This window comes from Rhinoraja longicauda, chromosome 11, assembly GCF_053455715.1.
Source record: "Rhinoraja longicauda isolate Sanriku21f chromosome 11, sRhiLon1.1, whole genome shotgun sequence".
In the NCBI taxonomy this organism is placed as follows: Eukaryota; Metazoa; Chordata; class Chondrichthyes; order Rajiformes; family Arhynchobatidae; genus Rhinoraja; species Rhinoraja longicauda.
In genome coordinates this window covers 45,495,024-45,515,352 of record NC_135963.1, presented here as the reverse complement: position 1 = coordinate 45,515,352, position 20,329 = coordinate 45,495,024, and the positions used below count along the sequence as shown (strand labels likewise).

The 20,329-nt window shown below is 40.4% G+C and overlaps 1 protein-coding gene across 15 annotated transcripts in view; it reads left to right on the top strand.

The window, feature by feature from the left end:
- Positions 1–20,329, top strand: part of pde4dip (phosphodiesterase 4D interacting protein) — a 367,097-nt gene that overhangs the window by 237,873 nt on the left and 108,895 nt on the right. For all 15 annotated transcript variants that reach the window (XM_078407559.1, XM_078407562.1, XM_078407548.1 and 12 more), the window contains 14 exons: positions 74–193; positions 1,302–1,394; positions 3,419–3,652; positions 4,302–4,460; positions 6,209–6,322; positions 7,739–7,876; positions 9,147–9,326; positions 10,348–10,539; positions 13,414–13,602; positions 14,355–14,460; positions 15,833–15,960; positions 18,388–18,504; positions 19,133–19,270; positions 20,146–20,258. In XM_078407559.1, the coding sequence (XP_078263685.1) occupies positions 74–193; positions 1,302–1,394; positions 3,419–3,652; positions 4,302–4,460; positions 6,209–6,322; positions 7,739–7,876; positions 9,147–9,326; positions 10,348–10,539; positions 13,414–13,602; positions 14,355–14,460; positions 15,833–15,960; positions 18,388–18,504; positions 19,133–19,270; positions 20,146–20,258 (2,021 nt within the window). The remainder of the gene's footprint in view (positions 1–73; positions 194–1,301; positions 1,395–3,418; positions 3,653–4,301; positions 4,461–6,208; positions 6,323–7,738; positions 7,877–9,146; positions 9,327–10,347; positions 10,540–13,413; positions 13,603–14,354; positions 14,461–15,832; positions 15,961–18,387; positions 18,505–19,132; positions 19,271–20,145; positions 20,259–20,329) is intronic.

The window sequence follows — 20,329 nt, the reverse complement described above, 5'->3', positions numbered from 1 at the left end:
CAGTCCAGGTAATTATACACTTAAATGGTATACTTTTAACAAGCATGTAATAGTTCCTGCTTCATTTTCCCAGATGCTGCAGGAGAATCTAAATGAAATGGAAAGTGAACTGAAGGCAATGCAGAGTATGTCACAGAAGCAAGAACGTGACCAGCTGGGGCTGAGTGAGGCATTGAAAAACAAAGACAAAGAGGTAAATATCGCCACAGGTGGAAAAACATCACCAACTGAAAACATCACCGACATCAAAACTGAACCAACTGGAAGAATCGTGAAAAATTATGAAAATTGCAAATTAATCGGGTTCAATTGTTTATAAAATGCTCTTTGAAAATTTCAAATAGAATCTGCTTTAACCATCCTGTCAGTAGTTGGTTGTAGATTGTAATTTTCCTCTTTTCTGGAGAGGAGGGTATGATTCCTCACTTCTTGTTCCTTGCCAATTATTTTAATTCTATGTCCTCTGGTCAGTGGCACACTTATTACGTGTTTAGTTTTGTTTAGAGATACAGCGTGGAACCAGGCCCTTCGGCCCACCGAGTCCACGCAAACCAGCGATCCTTGCACACTAACACTATCCTACACACACTAGGGACAATTTACAATTTTACCAAGCCAATTAACCTACAAACCTGTACATCTTTGGAGTGCAGGAGGAACCGGAGATCCCAGAGAAAAGCCACACAGGTCACGGGGAGAATGTACAAACACCGTACAGAGCACTCGTAGTCCGGATTAAACCCGGGTCTCTGGCACTATAAGGTAGCAACTCTATTGCTGCATCACTGCGCTGCTGTGTTGCTATATCAAAATTCCTCTATTAGTATCCATTTACCCATTAGTATCCATTTCTAGGAATTGTGTAATTGTGTGTAAAAAAAAAAAACCAGATCCTAATGCAGTCTTGTTGACCTTGAGCATACTGGAACAGAATCTTAATACGACTACTTTTCAAGCTTGTTCACCAATCTCAACATCCATCCAGCATTGATGCCTCATACTGAACAGGTAATGTAATACTTCTGAATAAATCCTGGAAAAACAAAAGATGAATAGGAAGAGCAATTGTTTCCAAATGGGGGGAAAAGTATAAGCAAAATTGCAGATATATTGGGAAGATTTTCTAACTTTGCCTCTTTGTGGGGAAATCACTTCTGTGCTCCAACACCAGAAGCAGCAATCAGTGAAAGTTACTTTGTTAATGACTTTCAATAAGAGCCTGTGCCATGTGGATCTTTTTATTGGTGGCAATATTTATAGTGAGTTTTGTGACCTTGATATTCCAGTCTTTCACTCTTTAGATCCAGGAGCTTTATCATGTGGTTGATGGTCAGAATGAAACAGAAGCCAAGCTAACCGAGATGATTTACAGAAATCAGCTTGAAAATCTGAAGGTAAACGGCAAATAAAATTACAATATAAATAACAGCATTGAATTATATATTGTACTGCAAATGTTTTTTTTTATTCGTGTTCCTACTTATGCCCTTAAACTCCAAAAACTCTTTAAAATTCAATTATCTTGGCTAAAGCTTTTTCCCCTTTATCCTAATGTGCAGCACAATTGATTCCTTGTCTCAGGTGAGAAACGGCATTGCCAGAGTTCTCATTCGTGATAACTGCATTTTATTGACGGTTGTTCCCTGGATCTCCGCATGGATCACCATGGATTGCTAAATTTATTTTTATTATGGAAGGTTGTTTTTTCTAATATATTCATTTTGGGGGAGCTGGATGTTGATGGCAAGGTCAGCATCTTTTGCCCATCCTTTTTTTGGAAGAGGGCGGTGAGCTTTCTTCTTGAACAACTACAGTGCGTCTGGTGAAGGTATTCCCACTGTGCTGTTGAGAAGGCAGTTTCATGAGTCAAAGCAGATGATGGAAACATTCAATATCGTCAGTGGAATGAGAAACATAATGTTTCAAGTCAAAGACCTTTTGTCAGAACTGGGAAAGAGAGAAGACAAGTTAGTTTTAGTTGCGCAGAGGCTTGGGGACAGATGGATAGGATGCGAGGAATATCATTGGGTGAGACCAGGATTGCTGAGGGGATAAGGTGTCCAGTTAGTAGGTTGATGAGAACATTTGGAGTATGATCAAATGAATGCACAAGCTCCAAAAGACTAGTTAGAGAGCACAAATAAACATTAACATTACAAAATGCAGTGCTCTGGACTTTACTCAGCAGGTTAAGCTCTGCTGATTGAAAGGGGAAAACGTGAGCTGGTATTGTAAATGCACGATTTTGTAGATTAAATTATTGCTTTGAATCCAACTAGAGAAAGTGAGTTACAACTAATTCCACCATAACATATTTCCAACCTGCGAATTGTTTATAAATCTATTGATGTATTGGGAACACTTTATATTATGCAGACCACAATGGTGTAATGGAATTGGGAAAAACAATCTAAATCTGTGCTTTGAAAGCATCTGCAGGCAGTTCTTCTATAACTTGACTTTCTATGACATTGTTTCTTAGGAAAGTAACTATCCTGTTGTAGCAGAACTACCTATACTTGCATTTGTAGAATTTGAAAGCTGCAATGTACTTAGACAACAGTGAGAAGCAAGTCCATAAGCTTCCTTCCTGCCTCCTTGACTCAATTTCCAACTTGTCCGTAATAATGCTGACCTTCTGATTGTTTTCAACCATTTTCTGCTTTTTATTTCAGATCTCCAGCAGCTGCAGTTTTTTAAAATTTAATTTATCAGTGTATTCCAAGATTTAGACCCATTAATGATGAATGATTGGTATCCAACGTTGTGGAGAATGCAGGTGGTGGTGTTCACCTGTACCTGTAGCCTTGAGGTCATGGATTTGGGAGTGTTGCCACAGTAGCCTAGGAAGTAACTACTAGACATGTTGTAGATAGTGAAAACTGCAGCCGCTCTACATCAGTGGCAAAGTGAACGAGTGTTTACCAATCAAGTGAGCTGGTTTATCATGGACAGGGTCAAGTTTCTAGGGAATTGTTGGAGATTTTGCTTTAAAATAATAAAGCGGCTCAGATATAAATGCAGTCTAGTCCAATGAGACCACCTGTTCTTCAATGGAGAGTGAGGGGGAAACAGTACTGTTTCATACCTTATCTCCACAAAGGACCTTCCAATTGTGCAGAATTCCTTTAATTATTTCATTGAGATGTGACTGGATTGAAAAAGGCCACTATCAGAATGGCTAGGCTGATGGAAAAAGAGATTGATGCGTAGCTAAGTGTCTGATGACTTTGATCTGATGGTGGAGGAAATAAATTCAGAGAGTGAAATCTTTACACTGTTTTGAAATGAAAAATAATCATGTAAATAAAAATCCTATTAATTCAAATGATGTAAAATACATGGTTGTTCGTGTGTGTGTTCTCAATTCCTCATTCTAATTTCCTCCACACACCCTTGTGTTTCCTCTGGATTACAGTGTTGTTCATCCTGTCAGACGGCTGATGGACAGTTGACATCACACGCACAACAGGCTGAGCTGCTGCAACTTCAGAGTACCTCCTTTTCCAATCAGTTGGAACTACAGCGAAGCATACGGCTAGTACGCCAGAAAGACTATGAGTTGGCTGAAGTCAGACGGAGGAAAGAGCTGATGGAGACTGATCTGCAAGAAATGCAGCAGCAAGAGGAGGCGACCATCAAACACAATCAAGTGAGTGCGTTGCATTTTATTTTAATGACATCTTGTTTTATTTTTCCTAAGGGTGCATTTTCCCAGCAGGTAACATAATTAGATTTTTTTTTTGTCCAGTTTGGTTTCATTTTGCTTTTCACTAAGTTGTGGCATGTCTATATTTTGGAGTGGAGGCATCTGGTGTCAAGAGTCTGCATCACTGGAGCAGAAATTGCATTACTTTGACTAGCCTTAGGAAACGGTCTATTCTGCCTCATCCGCAACTCAGTATAAAAGTATGTTGTTCGCTCTGTAATCTTTTCCATCGACTGCATGAAAACCTCAGGCCTGCCAGACTGGTTGCATGTTTCTGCCAAGTTCTGGTGGCAACTAATATTTGGACTGTCTGAAGTAAACAAAAAAAGCTTTCACATGGCTGGATTTGAAGTTAGGTGCTTGGTAGGAAAACTCTTATTAACAGACTGTATTGTCAAGTCTGCATTTGTTCATTAAAAATTGGTGCTGATGCAGATAATCTGCTGTGTAATTTTTCAGGATCTACAATATGGTAAAGTTAGTTGTCCTGCAGCATATAAAATAAGATGCATTGCACAGCTTGTTTGATGGGCAGCTGATGCAGCAACTCATTTTGTTTCTGTTAACCTTGGCTATTTCCTGTTTATTTTAGGAGCTGCGCAGTGCACTGCGACAGGTACGACAGGAGCAGCTAGAAAAGGAGCAGCTCTACCAAGCCTTGGACAGAGAGCATCAACGTGAAGTCCACGTCCAAGAGGAGAACATCCAGTGTCTGAAAGATAGATTATGTGACAAAGAGCACTTCCTACAGGTACAAAGAACTACTTAATGCTTGCAACAGCACAATCCAGTTACACTCTGGTTTAATAAAGGTTCCAGTTGATTTTCAATCATTTCCCCAGGATGTTTTCCCATACCTCCCATTTCTTTGACCAAATGACTTTCCTGATCATTAGGGTTCCAAGCCTCACCAGCCAGTTCTTATTTTATTGCTATACAGGTTGCGACAGTTGCAGGCAAGTCCAAAATTAATTGTTCATCCTTACGTTATGAGGGCTGTGCAGATCATTGTATTATAATGAAAGATAGAGAAACTAAAACTTCTCCCTATATTACATTCCCATGTTCCATTGAGAACATTGTTCTGTTCCATTGAGAATATAATATAGGGTAACATTTCAAAGTGGTATTGAAGAGGATACCGAATGAATTTGGCTGAACATTAAAGATTCTATCTGCATCTGTAAACAAAATTTGGAAGTTTCTCTTACTTTGTACCGTAACATAAACTTCACTGAGGATTTTAACTGGAAATGGATTTTACTTGAACCTTGGGGGGGGGGGGGGTTGAAATTTTGGAGAAAGTTGTTGCAAGTACAATGCATTGGGAATTTTTGACAGATGTCAATGTGAAAGTTTTTTAATAAATATATGTCTAAAAATGTGCTTTGGTGTTTGCATAGAGTAGATATCATAGGTTAATGTGGGCAGCAAATTTGATTTCATTATCATTGAAGGTGCTATCATATTGTTTTTAAATATATTATTTTTTTGGGATGTGAACGTCATTGGCAAAGCCATTATTTGTTAATCATTGAGTAGGTGGTGGCGAGTCATGGTTGAAGTCCTTCTGGTTAAGGTTTCCACAGTAATGTTGGATAAAGAGTTTCAGGAATAAGTGAGGCTAATCACAAATTGGAGGAACAGCATCTCGTATTTCGCTTGGGCAGCATAAAACCCAGTGCTATGAATATTGATTTCTCCAACTTCAAGTAAACTCTGCACCCTCTCTCTCCATCCTTCCCCCGCCCAAGTCGCACCAGGCTCCCGTTAGTAAACAGCTAACAATGACCTGTTTTCTTTACTATTGTTACTTTTTTGCATATCTTTCATTCATTTGTTTCACATCTCTCTACATCACTGTCTATATCTCTCGTTTCCCTTTTCCCTGACTTGTCTGAAGAAGAGTCCCAGCCCAAAACGTCACCCATTCCTTCTCTCCAGAGATGCTGCCTGACCCGCTGAGTTACTCCACCATTTTGGGTCTATCTTCAGTTTAAACCAGCATCCGCAGTTCCTACCGACACATTTCAGGAATAAACCCATTGACAAAGACCAAATGACAATGGAGTCACTCTGATCAATATGGATAACTACCCAGCCTCTAATCCATTTTTATAGCTACTGTATTTATGTGACTAATTCAGGTCTTTTGATCAGCAGTAACATCAGGATGTTGATGGGGAGATACTTGAATGATACCTGAAACAGATTAACTGGTGAATAAAAGTCAGATTTTCTGTTTCTGGCTCCAGTCCTTAAGGTTTGAATGAGGTTTCAAGATGAGTAGGAAACTATTGAAGACTACTATGCAGTATCAGGTTGCATCGCAATTTGAAAAATGCAGCTCGCTGCTTTACAATGAACCATTCACTAGCAACAGACTAATGAAAGTTTCCAATTTGGCAACTTGGCCTAGAACGAGCTTGGTACTTAAAATGAAAGGATATTGCAACAAAGCAATCTTTGTAACTTGCATTTCTCTTTGTTTGTTCACAGCAATATATTGAACTCTTTGAATACCAGCAGAACGATGAGCAAAGTGCAGAAGGAAAAGATATTCTGGTTGATAAACTCTGGGAGCATATCAAAGAGAGAGATAAAGCCTTGGAGGTACTTCAGAGTGTCTTTCTTCATATTCACTTCAGCTTAATGCACAAATGATTATGCTGTGCATCTTGTAATTGTGTCATAGTCAATTATTATTCCATTAAACTTATTAAAGGTGAAACTAAAACAAAGTTCATGAGGACTACTTTTGGGAATTGTAATATTTTGAAATGAACGTTGCCTGTGGAGACTAAATTTTTGTGGAGGTTCATTGGATAGTCAATAAATGTTATGCTGGAGGGAAGGAGAGTGAACTTGATATGATAGACTATGTTTTAACCAATCTTTTGTCACAACATTCAGTTATTTGGACAAATTGTATTTTTCCACTGTTGTTTTTTAGAGTGTAAATAGATTCTTTTTGTGAAGGGAGCCGGCCAGGCAGTTCTTTATAGTATATATAATTAACTTAGACATAAAGGTAGTCAGGTTGGTTAGTAAGTTTGCAGATTGCGCCAAAGTTGTTAGGATGGCAGACCTTGAGGAAGGCTGTCAAAGTATCCAGTGGGATATAGATCAGCTATATTAATGGGCAGAGAAATGGCAGAAGCATTTAACCTGAGCAAGTGGGAGGTGTTGCACTTTAGAAAATCAAATGTAAGAGGAACATTTGAGACAATTAATGGGGAAACTCGGGATCCAAGTCCATAACTCCTTGTTACAACACAAGTAGATAGAGTGGTATAGAAGGCATATGCTATGCTTGCCTTCGTTGGTTAGGGCATTGAGCATAACAGTAAGGAAGCCATGATAGAGCCTTATAGGACTTTGGTTAGGCCGCATTTGGAGTATTGTGTTCATTTCTGATCGTCTCAATACAGGAAGGATGTGGAAGCTTTGGACAGGGTGCGGAGAAGATTGACCAGAATGATGCCTGGATTAGGGGCTATTGGCTACAAGGAGAGATTGGACAGACTTGGATTGGTTTCTCTGGATCACAGGAGGTTGAGGGGTGAATCAAGCAAAATATATAAATTATGGGAGGCACAGATAGGATAGACAGAACATTTTTCTCAAAATGCAAATTGCAATTACTAGCAGGTAAAGTTGCAAAGTTTAAAGTAAATGTGTGGGGTTGTTTTTTTGTTTTTACACAGGGTGGCGAGTACCTGGAATGCGTTGACGGGGGGTGGGGGGGGAGGTGATAGCGGCATCTAAGAGACGTTTGGCACATGAATATGCAGAGCATGGAGGGATATGGTTTATATACAGGTAGATGGGAGTTGGTCTTGGCATCACATTCATCACAGACATTGTGGGCTGATTAGTCTGTTCCTGTGCTGTATTGTTCTCTCTGTGGAGGGCGAAGAGGAGGGTAGATTCCAGAGTTCAGGATATATTCAAGTTTGGAATTTTTCAAAAATTACAAGAGTCTGGCTATTTTTAAGGACCAGAATCTAATTTTCAGTTATTTTCCAGAGAGCCATTGAAGAAAAGTTCAGCTCATTGGATGAAAAAGAAAGTGAAATCCAGCAACTGCACCTGGCTCTGCGTGAAAAAGACAGAGATCTGGAGAGGTTCCGTCACATCTTCTCCAATAATGAGGAAACAATCAATGTAAGTGAACACTGGATTTACAAATATTGATATATCAAAAATAAGTAAATGTACAATGAGAGCACTTAGAAAGAAATAGATTTTGCTTGATTTGATTCCATGCATGGTTTCATTGTAACTTTCCTGTATCAGGTTTGTTTTACCTCAGAATTATGATCTATCCTTCCTTAAATGTTAAAAGATTACTGCTAAAGGTAAATCAATTCAGTCTTGCTGTCGGCTTTGAGCTGAAATGTTTAAATCACTTAAGGAGTTAAGTAAACTTGCAGTCAAAGGTACACAAATATTCCCTTTTATTTCATTGCTAAAATATGGTCTCAGAGTTCTGTGTTAACTAGATTATTTTCTAGTGTTTTATAGCCAGAAGCTACTGACAGTATGATCTGCCCATCTAGCAATGAAAGATTGCAAATAAATCAGTTACAGTAAGAAATGGCTGAAAGAGTTGAGCTATACATTATTTTAACAAGAAAGGGTCTTGCACACAAATCGAGCCTTCTGCTCTGCTTCTGCATAGATTTTAGAACTGTGGAAATACATTTTTGAGATGGTAGTTACAGAGGCATATGGACGATTTAATGCATAATCTCATAATCTCCAGAGAGAAGGAATGGGTGACGTTTCGGGTCAAGGCCCTTCTTCAGACCAAATGAAACAGTGTTGGCCATTGAGGCTATGCTGAAACTGATGTTTATTTTGGTCCATGATAATTTCAAAAATGAGCTATTGTTTAAGGCTTGGAGGTTGGCGAGGGGAGGAGGGAAGGAATTGAGTGGTGGTTGTATTAAATAGTTGAGGAATTTATAGTTCCTTAAAATTTAGAGCATCGATTCTAGTGCTGTATTGTAAACTCAGCAATTATGAAGAATGGAGAATGTGCTGCCTGTGAAAAACCAGATGCTTGATACTAAATCCACAAGAGGATCTTGAAATGATTGGCTATGCATTGTTGTCATACAATCCGTGAAGAGAAATATATTCTGCTTGACAGGGGCAGTAATTATGTTTAAAAAAATCCTTGTCTACAAAGAGGATGGATGAGAGAGTAGAACAATGTTCATTTAAAACAATACAGTTAACTTTGAAGCAGTTTGTTGCAAATCTTGATTATTTCTACAAACCAATTCCTTTAGCAGATTGAGATTCTTTCTCGTCTTAATGGCAGAATACTAGACTCTTAAATGTGTTGGGTTTTATGGAAGATGTTATTTTTTAAAAACTTAATGGGTTTCAACTCAGTTGCTAATTCTTTTTCCCCTCTGACTTTCAGAGCCTCGATAGCCTTGTGAAAGAGAAGGACCTGGAGGCCAAGCAACAGGGAACAGCGTGCAAGAATCTGCAATGGCTAAAACAGGAGGTGGAAGAAAAGCTTGGCAGTTCTCTGAAGGAAAAAGATGATGTCAACAGCCAGCTGCAGGCAGCTTTGCAGAATCGCAAAAAGGAGGTAGAGGTAGGAAATTTGCAAGGCCTTGTCAAGAAAAGTCAACTTGAGGCAAACCCTGTTCACCGTGATGTTGAACAAAATTTCTGAAAGTTTAGTTTTGCATAGGAAATAAAAAAAGGTTTCGCAATTTTGCACATACCAAGCAATTTTGTTTTGCCTGAATAGTTGGTAGGATGAATATTAGGATGAATACCTGTACTCCAAAGACGTACAGGTATGTAGGTTAATTGGCTGGGTAAATGTAAAAATTGTCCCTAGTGGGTGTAGGATAGTGTTAATGTACGGGGATCACTGGGCGGCACGGACTTGGAGGGCCGAAAAGGCCTGTTTCCGGCTGTATATATATGATATGATGATATGATATGATTATATTCATAATAGTCTTAAGTCTATATATTGGACTTCTTGTGCACCTTAGCTCCAAGAAGAGCAGATCCTCCATGTGTCTTTGTTGTGTTCAGACCTGCTTTCATTATGAAAGTCAGACTGTGATCTTCTTGCCGCAACCACCACCTCGTCCCCTACATTGCCCAGATCACCTCAGCCATCTGAACTGTCGTCAGGAAAATAAAATAGCACTCAGACTTCAGAATCTGTTTCTTGGTTGGTTCTTTAAATAATCATCTTTAATTTTAACACGTTTCTCTGCAGATGTTTCTGGTCATTCAGTACCTGTCACATTGCCATTCCTGTGGGATAGTAAATGATATGAATATGACAGCTTATCACCGATGTTTGAACCAAGCATCTGGGAAGCCTTTTCTTTTGGGAACACTAATTAATATGTGCTTATTTAATGCAGTAGATTAGTTTCAAATGAACAGGCTGATGAATATGTGAAAATAATGTGCACAGAACATCACCCAAGTGTGCCAAATGCAGATGATCATCAAGCCATAGTGCAGAGTGTTGGGACATTTACTAATTGTAATTCACACAAGTGGGATCATTTGGGGTTGTGTGTCTCTCAGGAACAAGTTTGCGCTCAATTCCTGTCCACACTCTTGATCTAAATTCTTCTTGGTAGGACCTGACTGCAGTGTTGATGAACAAAGTTTCCGGACCCAAAGAGATTGTGGAGCAACTAAGGCTGCAGCTGCAGCTGAAGGAGCAAATGCTGCAGGAGATACTCACTGACAGATGCAAGGTGGCAACTCATCACGAGCAAGAGGTAACACAGCTGCTGCGGACTATCAACACCCATGAACAGCAGGCCAAGGTAATGCACAAGGTTGATGCACTATTCCTGTGAGGTCCAATTCCCTTACAGCAAAAGATCCATGCCATCTGCTCTGCATGTATCGCAACCTTCTGAACTAACATACACTTGTTCCTTGTTTCGCTCTTCTCTTAAATAATCCATTGTGTCTGGGAACCATTGCCTTTCAGAAACAATTTTTCAAATGGAGATTTAAGTTCTTTTAAACCACAGCCCAATCCTATGCATGCTTTTTTTAACCATTATAAAAATTGTAATGATCAACATTATTAGTGCATATGACAATTAAACACTCTTGACTGTAAGTACTATTGTACTTCTATCTTGGAAGCGTATTATTTTCTGAAATAATGTCATGTGAAATAATATGCATGCCTCGTGAATTTGACTGAATTTTTTGAAGAAGTAACCAAGAAAGTCGATGAGGGCAGTAGATGTAGTCCTTTTGAACTTGAACAGGGTTTTTAGGTTCTACAAGGTAAGTTACTGTGGGAGGTTAGATTGCATACAGTTGGGGAGAGCTAACTAATTGGATGTGTAACTGAATAGATGGTAGGAAGCACAGGCTGATGGTGGAAGGTTACTATTCAGACTGGAGGCCCGTGATAGGTGGTTCAGGTCCGTGCTGATAACATTGTTTGTTTTCTATATCAATAAGGCGTGGTTAGTAAGTTTGCAGATGACACAAATGGGTCATAAGACCTTATTTTCACATAGACTTGCAGTCATTGAAAAATGCCTTTTCTGGTAAATAAAGATGACGATAATAATTCCTTTTCACTCATTGCAAAAACTATATTTGTGTAGTTGGTAAACATGGGAGCAAATTGAAAAGCAACATAATTGGATGCAAATATTTTTTAAATAGGGCAGATTTCGTATGGATGGAATGAGGAGCTCCACTCGGGTCAAGATTCAGACAATAGGAGAAATATAATTGCCTTGAATCTTTAATTTAAATGTTTCTCAGTCTAATTAACTGGATAATGGGCATAAGTATCTGAGTTAGACAATAAACAATAGGTGCAGGAGTAGGCCATTCGGCCCTTTGAGCCAGCACCACCATTCAATGTGATCATGGCTGATCATTCTCAATCAATACCCCGTTCCTGCCTTCTCCCATTACCCCCTGACTCCGCTATCCTTAAGAGCTCTATCTAGCTCTCTCTTGAATGCATTCAGAGAATTGGCCTCCACTGCCTTCTGAGGCAGTGAATTCCACAGATTTACAACTCTCAGACTGAAAAAGTTTTTCCTCATCTCCGTTCTAAATGGCCTACCCGTTATTCTTAAACTGTGGCCCCTGGTTCTGGACTCCCCCAACATTGGGAACATGTTTCCTGCCTCGAACGTGTCCAACCCCTTAATAATCTTATATGTTTCGATAAGATCCCCTCTCATCCTTCTAAATTCCAGTGTACACAAGCCTAGCCGCTCCAGTCTTTCAGTTAGTCCCATCTACCTACATTTGGCCTATATCCTGCTGAACCTTTTCTATTCAGGTACCTGTCCAAATGTCTTTTGATCATTTTAATTGTATCCACATCTCCAACGTCCTCTGGCAGCTAGTTCCATGTACCCATAACCCGCTGTGTGGAAACATTTATCCCTCAAATCCTTTGGACCTCAGACTACCGTGTGGGATCTTGTCAGAGGCGTTGCTAAAGTCCATGTACAGAATATCTACTGCTCAACCTGATTAATCACCTCTTCAAAAACTCAAATTTGTGAGACGTAATTTCTCACACATAAAGGCATGCTTACTCGCTAATCATTCCTTGTCTTGCCGAAAGCAGGTAGATCCTGACTCACAAATCCTCTCCAGTAATTTTACCACCACTGATGTTGGGCTAATCGGCCTGTAGTTCCTTGGCTTGTCGTTCCAGCCCTTCTTAAATAAAGGCATAGTATCCTCCAGTCTTCCAGTACCTCATCCAGTACCTTCACTGGTTCTTTATTAATCATTGAACCATGATGTAGATATCTCTACTAAGGACCATGCAATATCTTGGACCCAACTTCCCACAATGTCTTAGTGTACACATAGTTGGATCCCAGAGATTCATCCACTTTAATATGCTTTGACTAACAGCTCCTCCTCTTTTGTAATGTGGATATGTTCCAGTACATCCCTTTTCATTTCCTTAATTTCTGGGTTTCCATGACCTACTCCACAGTAAATATAAATGAGAAATATTCACTTTGCATTTTACCCATCTCCTGTAGCTCCTCACATAGATGACCACATTGATCCTTAAAGGGACCTGTTCTCTCTCTAGTTACTTTTTTGTTCTTAATGAACATAGAATATCTGGGATTCTTACCTTTTTGAGGGTGTCATTTGTTATTTAAACCCAGTAGGTAGCTGAACTGCAAGATGCACTTAATGTACTGTATTAATGAGTACAAGCTAAAAAAATATAATTGGGGTAAACATATTTGTACAATTAGTTAATCTAAACTGAGCAGGTCGGAACAAGTGAGTCCAACATTGCTTTTATTGTTGTTACTGTAGGTATCCATAAAGACAGTGAGATAACTGATGGTTCGGGCAGAGACATTAAAACTGGCTCTGTGCTTCAGCTTAGAAAGTTCTATGGTGAATTACAATGTCAATTGGCAGAGAGTATTTCCTCTTTGGGTTGTATTAAATAAGTAAGATGTTGAATCATACTTGGTGGCCTATTTTAGTGGATGTTCCAATCTATATTGGCTCAACAGTGCAGCTTTATTTTAGTATTACAGTCAGTAGAAAAATGTTCAAATAAACTTGAAGCAGCTATGAGGGTTAGTATGTGAGCCAAGTTGCATCACATAATTTGCCATTGTCTTTACAACATTTAATTTGCAGCATGTTTTCTTTCAATTAATCAGAATTCAGCTGAGAGGTTAGCTTGCACTCTAGCGGAGAAGAAATGCGAACTTCAGGCCTTGCGTCGCCAGCTCATGGAGAAGGATCGGGTAATAGCAAAATTCACCAAGTCAGATATTTCTGCACCTGAGCTGTCAATGGAAATAGCCCACCTCAAAGAACTTCTTCAGAAAAAGGATCAACTAATTCATGTAAGTTCTTGAAGTTTGATGGATCAACAAATGCAACCAACGGTGTGCTGAATTCTGCAGCCTTGTGCAGCGGAACTCCCCTTTCTTCATGTCTTCCATTTCTTAAGTATAAAAGTTCATTCCACTAAAAGCACAAATGTACCTGCAGTGCAAGGTGTTGCCCAATGCAGCCCATGTCACCTGTAACAACAGACTTAACTGTCTGTAAACTGTGAGTGTGTGTGTGTGCTTTTTTTGGGATTGTAGGCAAGGCTGGTATTTATTGCCAACAAGTCTGGCAAATCCTTTGCCCCCCCCCCCCAGGATAAATATTGGCTTTAACTACTCTCTGTGTGCTCCCGAATGGCCATGAGAAAATAAAATCCTTTAGCACAGAAACTGGCCTTTCAGCCCACCTTGTATGTGCTGATTGTAATGCCTTTCCATTTGCCCACAAGGCCAATGTACCTCTTATGGTCCCTTATTCAAGTACCAGTCCAAATGTCAATTAACCATTATAAATGTATCTGCCTCTGCCACCTGATGTGGCAGATATTATCCCAGTGAATGGAGTTGTTTTTAAACGGTTGATCTGAGCCTTTTCATAGAGAATGATCTATGATACGGACCAACATGTACCATCTGCACTAGGTTCCACTTGCCTGCATTTGGCCCATATCCCTCTAAACCTATCCTATCCATGTACCTGTCTTAAATGTTTTGAATGTTGTGATAGTACCTGTGAACATGCTCTTTTTCTTTGACATGTTCAGGAATTGGTGCTGGATGACCACAGCAAGAATGAGTACACCCTCCAGCCTGAGAAGATGGAAGCTTCTGAACCCACTGACACCCAACAGAATGTAAATGAAAATGAAGGTGTGTGAAATTAAGCGGTATTCATTGATTAATACACTGAAAAGTCGGCTGAAATTCTCAGGATCTATCTTGTTGGGTTTGAACAATGATTGTTGATGGTGGCAAAAACAAGCAAAATCCATACAACATGTCATCTAGTCAAATTCAGTATAAAGATGAATTGGAATTAAGTTAGAATAGAGGAATTAAATTGAATATAGTTGCTTATGTGACTTCTATAAGTGATGAATGTAGATTATGGGAACTATCTCAATGGTGCAGATGGATCTGCTCAATTTAACCTTAAAGAGATAGACAATAGGTGCAGGAGTAGGTCATTCGGCCCTTCGAACCAGCACCACCATTCAATGTGATCATGGCTGATCATTCTCAACCAGTCCCCCGTTCCTACCTTCTCCCCATACCCCCCTGACTCTGCTATCCTTAAGAGCTCTATCTAGCTCTCTCTTGAATGCATTCAGAGAATTGACCTCCACTGCCTTCTGAGGCAGAGAATTCCACAGATTTACAACTCTCTGACTGAAAACGTTTTTCCTAATTTCCGTTCTAAATGGCCTACCCCTTATTCTTAAACTGTGGCCCCTGGTTCTGGACTCCCCCAACATTGGGAACATGTTTCCTGCCTCTAACGTGTCCAACCCCTTAATAATCTTATATGTTTCGCTAACATCCCCGCTCATCCTTCTAAATTCCAGTGTATACAAGCCTAGTCGCTCCAGTCTTTCAACATACGACAGTCCTGCCATTCTGGGAAGTAACCTAGTAAACCTACGCTGCACGCCCTCAATAGCAAGAATATCCTTCCTCAAATTTGGAGACCAAAACTCCACACAGTACTCCAGGTGCGGTCTCACTAGGGCCCTGTACAACTGCAGAAGGACCTCTTTGCTCCTCTACTCAACTCCTCTTGTTATGAAGGCCAACATTCCATTGGCTTTCTTCACTGCCTGCTGGACCTGCATGCTTCCTTTCAGTGACTGATGCACTAGGACACCCAGATCTCGTTGTACGTCCTCTTTTCCTAACTTGACACCATTCAGATAATAATCTGCCTTCCTATTCTCACCACCAAAGTGAAGGCAGATCTGATTTATAAGATCTGGCACCTCATTAATAAGTCAGAAAATTGCTTACCTCATCAGCTGACAAATTGAATGTAACTTTCTAGCAGGTTCTGTGTTTAGATAGAGTCTGATTACTGGAAGATAATACAAGTAATAAAAGCTTCTTCCATCTGCCAGCACAGAACCAGCTGGAAATGACATCTTTATGTGTAGAAAGGTACATGCTCATTGTAGGTTTAATGCTTCAGAAGACTGCTTCTGATGTGATATGCACAGCGTAAATTAAAATTTCTTTGCTCGGTTGAAAGCACTCCAGACGGCTTTGGATGCAGAAGAAGCAATGGCTGAGTCAGATCAGGAAGACGTCAGGCAGGCTGAGCTGGAACTGAAAAAAGAGGAACTGCAGCTTGCTTTAAGGAAAGAGAAAGAGACCCGGGTGAGTGATAAAACTAGCATGAATGTAGACAGCAAAGTAGTCTGAGACCAATGTACCCAGCTGTGGTGTGGGGCACCATTTAAAGATTTCACCAGGTCATTTAGGTTCAGGATTTCTGATGTAACTATGATAGTGTAAGGGATTTCTCAACTTTAGGAAGGGAATGGAGAACAATACAAGTTGGAGCTCTAAATGTTTGGTGCTATGGTGAAGTAAACTGCAGTTAATATCTCTGCTGTCGCCATGAATCTGTGGAATTCTCTGCCACAGAAGGCAGTGGAGGCCAATTCACTGGATGTTTTCAAGAGAGAGTTAGATTTAGCTCTTAGGGCCAAAGGAATCAAGGGATATGGAGAAAAGCAAGAACGGGGTACTGATTTTGGATGATCAGCCATGATCATATTGAATGGCGGTGCTGGCTCAAAGGGCCGAATGGCCTACTCCTGCATCTATTTTCTATGTTTCAATGAGACCATGAAAATTACTGAGTTTTCCCACTCAAGCTCACTATTCATTAATCTCAGAGTTAGATTTAACTCTGACATCTCTGCGGTGGTACAGTATTTGATGTCAAATTGAGGGTAGTTGGTGTCTTAAATAAATTTAGGAAGAAACCTGATGTGGACATAATAGATTAGGAAAAGTAAAGCTTATTTTTTAGATAAAACTAGACCGTGGACCCGTTGGGTCCATTCCTCATAGAGGGGGAACAGGGAAGGGGAAAGGGTGTGACTGAGTGAGCCCTGGACCCAAAGCCTCTCCTGTATTGGTGTAGCACCCTCAATTCCCCCCCCTCACTCAATCCCCCCCTCCTCCCCCCACTGACCCACTCCATCCTCCCCTACCCCACCCCCACTTGTCCCTCCCCTGCCCCCACCCCCACTCCCCCAGCCCTGCCTCCACCCCCATTCCCACCCCTATTCCCCCCTCCCCTCAACCCCACTCGCCCTCACCTCCCCACCCCCACCCCCCCTTTCTCCTCCCCACCCCCACTCTCCCCTCCTCCCCACCCCTACTCTCCCCTCCTCCCCACCCCCACTCTCCCCTCCTCCCCACCCCACTCTCTCCTGCCCCCCACTGTCCCCCTTCCCCCCCACCCCCACTCTCTTCCCCCACCCCCACTGTCCCCTTTCCCCCACCCCCTCCTCCCCACTCTCCCCAACCCTCTCCCCAATCCACTCTCCCCCCCGACCCCCACCCCCACTCTCTCCTCCCTCAACCCCCCACCCTCCCCTCCACCCACTCGGCCTCCATGCCCACTCCCCTCCGTGGAGCCGTTGGTGGAGAAAGGCACTTACCAGTGCCCATGCGTTGAACCCTACTGCCGACGTGCGAGTCTCGGCCGGGCGAGAGGCGTGAGAGGGGCGAGGGACCGACTGAGCCCGGGCGGCTGCACTGGCGGTGGCCATCTTGTTTTGGCGAGTGAGAGCAAATGAAGTGGAACGTCGCCCATTGTGATGTCATACGCTGAGTACTTTCAGGAAATGGGTTAGAAAGTGAATTTTTAAACTTTAAAATGTCTCTAGCTTTAAAAATGTAGCTTCAATTTCAGTGAGAGTTGTTAGACTTATGCCCAGGATAATGGTGAGTAACGTGGGCCAAAAATTGTGGCGCTATGGTGTACCGTTTTGGCTGTGCGAACAACCAGAAATGGTGGACACATACATACAAACAAACACAGAGTTTTCGTAATGGATGGATGGATGGATGGATGGATGGATGGATGGATGGATGGATGGACGATAAGGAACTTGCAGTACATGACATAAACACTGAGCTAAAATCTGACAGTCATTCAGATGATTGAACACATAACTACAAAGAAATATATGAAAGGAATTCAACCTAAGTCATATTTTTCCTTAGAACTTAGTAAAATTGTCAAAAAACAGTTGTAGGAAAAAGGTTGGATATAATTCATGAGACGATAGGAATGAAGAGCCTTGAGGAAAACCCATGGAAGGTATTTGCAGAATTCCTGACCAGCAGATCTTGTAAAGCACGTTAAACTATGCTATATGTTCTTTTTATTGAAATCAGACTGACTTTCCCATCCCAGAATTATGTCATTCCTTCTCAGACTTTGAAAGCTACAGCTCTTTTGGTTTCAAGTTGTAATTTCTTGATTTAAATTTGGTCCTTTTTATCCTACTTACCATCAGCATTGATGTGAATAAGTTTTCTGCATGAGTTATGAATATGCATCTAAATTGCATGTTTGCAACAAGATTGATTTATAAATGTTGGTAATTGCCAATGATCATCTGTTATTGGGGAACATAGTTTTAGATTGAAGACAAGGAGAAACTATCTTCTGAGCCTTTAAGTTATTTTAAATATGATGTCACCATTGCTTTGATGAGTGACTCCTTTTTCCTATGTAATTGACTTGAACATCTAAATGTGGGTTATATTTTATCTTCGTAGCTTGAGCTGGCCACACTACAGTCTGCCTTCTCCTGCCAGCAGCAAGAATTCCAATGTCAAGCAGTGGAGATTGAAGCACTTTCAAACATGATTCATGACAAGGAACAGCAAATTCAGGTTGGTTTTAATATAATCAGTGGTTGAATTGTTCTGGGAAAGATAATATGTTAGAAAGAGCAGTCTACTTTTTCATATTGTGTATAAAAATAACTGCAGATGCTGGTACAAATCGAAAGTATCACAAAATGCTGGAGTAACCGCAGGTCAGGTAGCATCTAGGAGAGAGGGAATGGGTGACGTTTCGGGTCGAGACCCTTCTTCAGACTTCAGTCTGAAGAAGGGTCTCGACCCGAAACGTCACCCATTCCCTCTCTCCCAGATGCTGCCTAACCTGCTGAGTTACTCCAGCATTTTGTGATACTTTCGAGTCTACTTTTTCAGGTTGATATGCTTTGTGGATTACCAATTTTTGTGCTGAAGTGGGGAAGGTTTTGTGAAATAACCATGGTTGTAGGAAGTGGGACCAAATATTTTTTTGTTTAATGACAGTTCAGTAGATGAGACATTTTAGAGCTACACATCATGGTGTGACTTTTAAAGATTGCTAAAATAATTTGTATTGTTGATGCCATGTTCTGTTCCGAACCAGATATAATTATAAAATTCTAGGTTTGGTGATGCTTTAGATTTGACAATTGAATTCCGGCTTAACAATGATGTTCTTGATGATTTTCTTGCACCACAGGATCTGCAGATACAGTTGGCACAGCTAAGGGAGTCTCCAGAAGTGGAGAAGTGCACACAAGAGCTCCTAATATTGAGGGAGCAAGTGAAAACCGTGGAATTAACTGCGCCAAGTAGTGCAGGGAAAAAACACCATCAGGTTTGTGTGTTAAATTACTCCCTATTTTCATAAGTGTGCGTAAACATTTGGCTCGTTAGTCTTAAATATGCTGAGCTCCAGCAAATTAAACCTTGAGGCAGCAAAGAATATTTTCCTTGGGTTATTTAAGTGGTTACTGGATTAAATCAAGTTATCTAGGAAGCTAGTTAACTTGATTTAAAAGCTTGTAGTTGGGGGCGAGAAAACTGTACATGTAACAGATGATCAAGGGACTAACTAACTGAAACTGAATCAGAGCAAGTACATTAAAACCAAAATCTTAAGACACTGTTTAAAATTCTACAAATTAATAAGGTGCTAATAAGGCAACTTTCCCAAGTACTGAATGTAGTGAAGCTGAAAAGTTTAGAGTAATGAAGGAGAATAAAAATGCGAATCAACTTTAGTTGTGTTTAAGAATGTTGCATTTTTTTTAAGAGGTCAAAAAAATAAACTAAAATCAAATTGAATTAATAAGTGATATATTTAAAGCCTTTGGGAATTGATTGGTTATGGTTTTTTTTGTAATTCTCCCAATTTCTCTCTGACTGAAGACCTCCACTTCTTAAGGAACAGTCTATGTGTATTAAATATCTTGTAGTTATGCTGACTGTTTATCATTTGTGTCTACTTATTATTCTCAGCAGATTTTCACATCCCTACTTCTCATGGGGATTTCCTAGCTAGTGATAGGGAATAGGTAAATATTTCCCTTTCCAACCCACAAATTCAAAGACAAATTTGACTATCAATTGATTTGGGGCTGCAGCGGAAATGTATGTCTAAAAATGAACATCAACATAATAAAGGGCCATTTCACTCTCTGCAGTAATAAGAATACTGAGATTCTTACAGTTTCTGATATCTATTGGCAGCTGGTCTGTGCTCTTGAAGAACAATTCTTGGAGCAGTCAAGATTAAGCGAAGCACTTCGAGCTGAAAGACAACTCTACAATACCCTTGTTAAATTCCACAATCAACCAGATGGGTAAGATTTTGTGCAGCCTGTCAGACTGTGTCAGTATATAAAATTACATTACACTTAACATCTAGCGAGAA